The 2,958-nt window shown below is 38.8% G+C and overlaps 1 protein-coding gene across 1 annotated transcript; it reads left to right on the top strand.

The window, feature by feature from the left end:
* Positions 1–451: 451 nt before the first annotated feature.
* LOC145555540 (uncharacterized) lies at positions 452–2,756 on the top strand. Its single transcript, XM_081617274.1, has 3 exons — positions 452–1,183; positions 1,489–2,063; positions 2,163–2,756. The coding sequence occupies exons 1-3, from the start codon at positions 463–465 to the stop codon at positions 2,754–2,756; spliced, it is 1,890 nt and encodes a 629-aa protein (XP_081473400.1). The 5' UTR covers positions 452–462.
* The last annotated feature ends 202 nt before the right edge of the window (positions 2,757–2,958 follow it).

Below are 2,958 nucleotides of genomic sequence, written 5' to 3'. Positions count from 1 at the left end.
CATTTAATTTTTCAGGAATTGCATAAATTTGTTCGGTTGATACGAAGGAAATTGCAATCATGGGAATTTTCAGGGGGGCCTTGGTAATTTAATTCCCACATTTTGTAGGAATTGGAAATTCCCATGAATTTGCAATTCCTACATATTTAACTTTCTATAGTCAACCAAACAAAACCCCAATTTCTAAGTTCCCATGATTTTTCAATTCCCCCAATTTCTAAGTTCCCGTGATCTAGAAACTATTGAAGATAAAAAAAAGTCGTGGCGTAGAGAACTTGCATAAATTTTGATCACCAATACTATTTTGAAACTTCAGAGAACTTGCATCTTCTTAGTGTTTGACCCCTTCAAATTATTGAAACTATACCCTAATAATATTCATCAATATATAGCAAGTTATTTTAATTAAAAACCAAAGTTTCTATTTCATACTGTACATTAAAATTTTGTATTTGTAGCTTAATGGACGCAACAGGGAACAATAATGTTGAAGCATATCATGTTCAACAGCAGCAGCAGATGGAAGAAAAAAGTATCAAGCTCAAAGGCATGGAGCCTAAGCTATACAATGCAGCACTAAATGGATCAATCGAAGACATGAGTTTAATATCGAATTGGAAGGAACAGGCAACGCCCATGGGAAACAATATCCTCCACGTTCATATAGGGAAACCACTCTACAACACTGTGTCTGAGGATACAAGAAAAAAGGTTAGCATCGAGTTCATTGAAGAGGTTCTCAATGATGAGCAAGGTACTATATCATCGGGTTATTTGCTGCTATGGAAAGAGAACAACAATGGTGACACGCCAGTGCACCTTGCTGCTAGGTTCGGGTACTACAAGGCAGTTCAATTGTTCCTTAAACGAGCTAAGGAGGTTAATCAAGAGGAGGTAACACGAATGCTGAGGAAGACTAACAATAATAAGGATACTGCCTTGCACGAGGCAGCACGAGGGAGTCATGCTGATGTGGTGAAGCTGCTAGTAGAGGCGGATTCTAGTTCTCCACATGAGGCTAATGAGGTGGGTGAGACTCCCCTCTATCTTGCCGCGGAGAGGGGATCTACTGCTTCAGTGGCTATAATACTAGAAACTTGTCATCCATCGTCTTTGGGTTATGGTCATAAAGGTCCTTGTGGTCGAACCCCTCTTCATGCTGCAATCCAATGGGGTAACCCGGGTAAACTTCTCATCTCTGTCGGTATTACCAACCAACTATATCGTATTTTACAACCACATCACAAGCAATTATGCTACTCTTAATGTATTGTGCATAATTTAGTTTTACTACGTCCTTAATATACTACATTGTAGGCAATGCAATAATGTTGCTTCTTACATGCATAATTTTATAATGAGTATATAGTACAATCCATCATTTTCCTTAATTTATTTTGTTAGCTTTCACGTGTAATTTACAGGTGCATATTTGTGATAGCACAACTAATTATTATATGATCGAATGTTGTGATGAATATATGTCAGAGATGGTGCAAAAGATGCTGGAAAAAGAAAGCTCTCTAATAAGGATACAAGACGATGAAGGGCTAACTCCACTCCACTCCGCGGCTGCAGAGATCAGCAAATTACAGCTTCTTAAGGTGCTTTTGCATTATGATAGCCAAGAGACCGAAACATCAGTACTATACATTCGAGATAAGAAAGGACGAACACCACTTCATATTGCAATACTTCGGTGTAACTGGGAGGCCATTAAAAAGTTGACAAAATGTCGTCCAGACTGCATCGAGATAGTAGACAATTATAGGCGAAATGTGGTACATTATGCTGCAAAATGGGGTTGTCTCTATAAACTTAAAACTTGCCTCAAGAAAGGTCATTTTGACAACCTCCTTAACGAGAAAGATGTAGACGGAAATACACCTCTTCATCTATTCGCCGCTTCCATTCCTAACCTTGGCCATGCTTGTTTACTAACACTACCGTGTTTCATAAGATCAAAGTACCCATTCCTAGACCTCCAAGCTTTCAATAAACAAAACCTTACCATTGGGGATATTTTCGCTTCTAAATTTCACATGCTTCATCCCGGTCGGTCTGTAAGTTCCTTTAATTTCACCTATTGACTTTGTGACTTTAGACCAATTTGGTTGATTCCTTGTTATGTAATTTTATTGTTTTGTATGTTTTTCGTGTAGAATATACAACGGCTTAGAAGTCTGATTACTCCGAAAGGAAAGCGAGTCAATGCATATGAAAATGAAGTTGATATAGAAAAAGCAAGTTCAAACGCAGTCTCAAAACTAGCTTCACTAAGAAAAGCAGCTCAAGGGCAGTCGTTGGTAGCGGTGTTGATTGCAACGGTATCTTTCGCTGCTGGTTTTACATTACCCGGTGGATTAAATCAAAACCCGGGAGAGAATATAGGTATGGCTGTGCTTAAGAGTAAAGCCTCCTTCAAAATATTCTTGATTTCAGACGCCTTGGCCTTCACATGCTCCACCCTAGCAATACTCATGTACTTTATTCTTGTTACTACGGAAAGTACCTTCATTTTTGAGCCTCTCTCACATTCTGCACTTATTTTGAACACAATTTCATTGGGTGCCTTGATGTTAGCATTTACCACGGGTGTGTCGGTTGTGGTGTGTCACTCCCCTCATCTCGTGTTTGCGATATGGGCTATTGCTATGGTCTTCTTCCTCTACTATCTAGTGCTAATCTTTCGAAATGTTCGAGCTGGACTGCATCACGCGAGAAGATGTTTGGCTAGGAATCATCAAAGTTTTTAGTAAAAAAACACATTTTGATGATTTGAAAGTCACTCACTCCATAGTCCATATGCAGTTTACTATGATTCACACCAACAAAAACAAGAGTGGGAAGTTTGAAACCTAACAAAGGGTTAGGGATGAATAAAACATACTTCCTCCGTTTTTTTTTCTTGACTGACTTTGACTTTTACACTATTCACCACTCCTCCTTTGACCGTGT

Source organism: Chenopodium album, chromosome 8 (assembly GCF_948465745.1).
Source record: "Chenopodium album chromosome 8, dcCheAlbu1.1, whole genome shotgun sequence".
Classification (NCBI taxonomy): domain Eukaryota; kingdom Viridiplantae; phylum Streptophyta; class Magnoliopsida; order Caryophyllales; family Amaranthaceae; genus Chenopodium; species Chenopodium album.
This window is presented reverse-complemented; position numbering and strand designations above follow the sequence as displayed.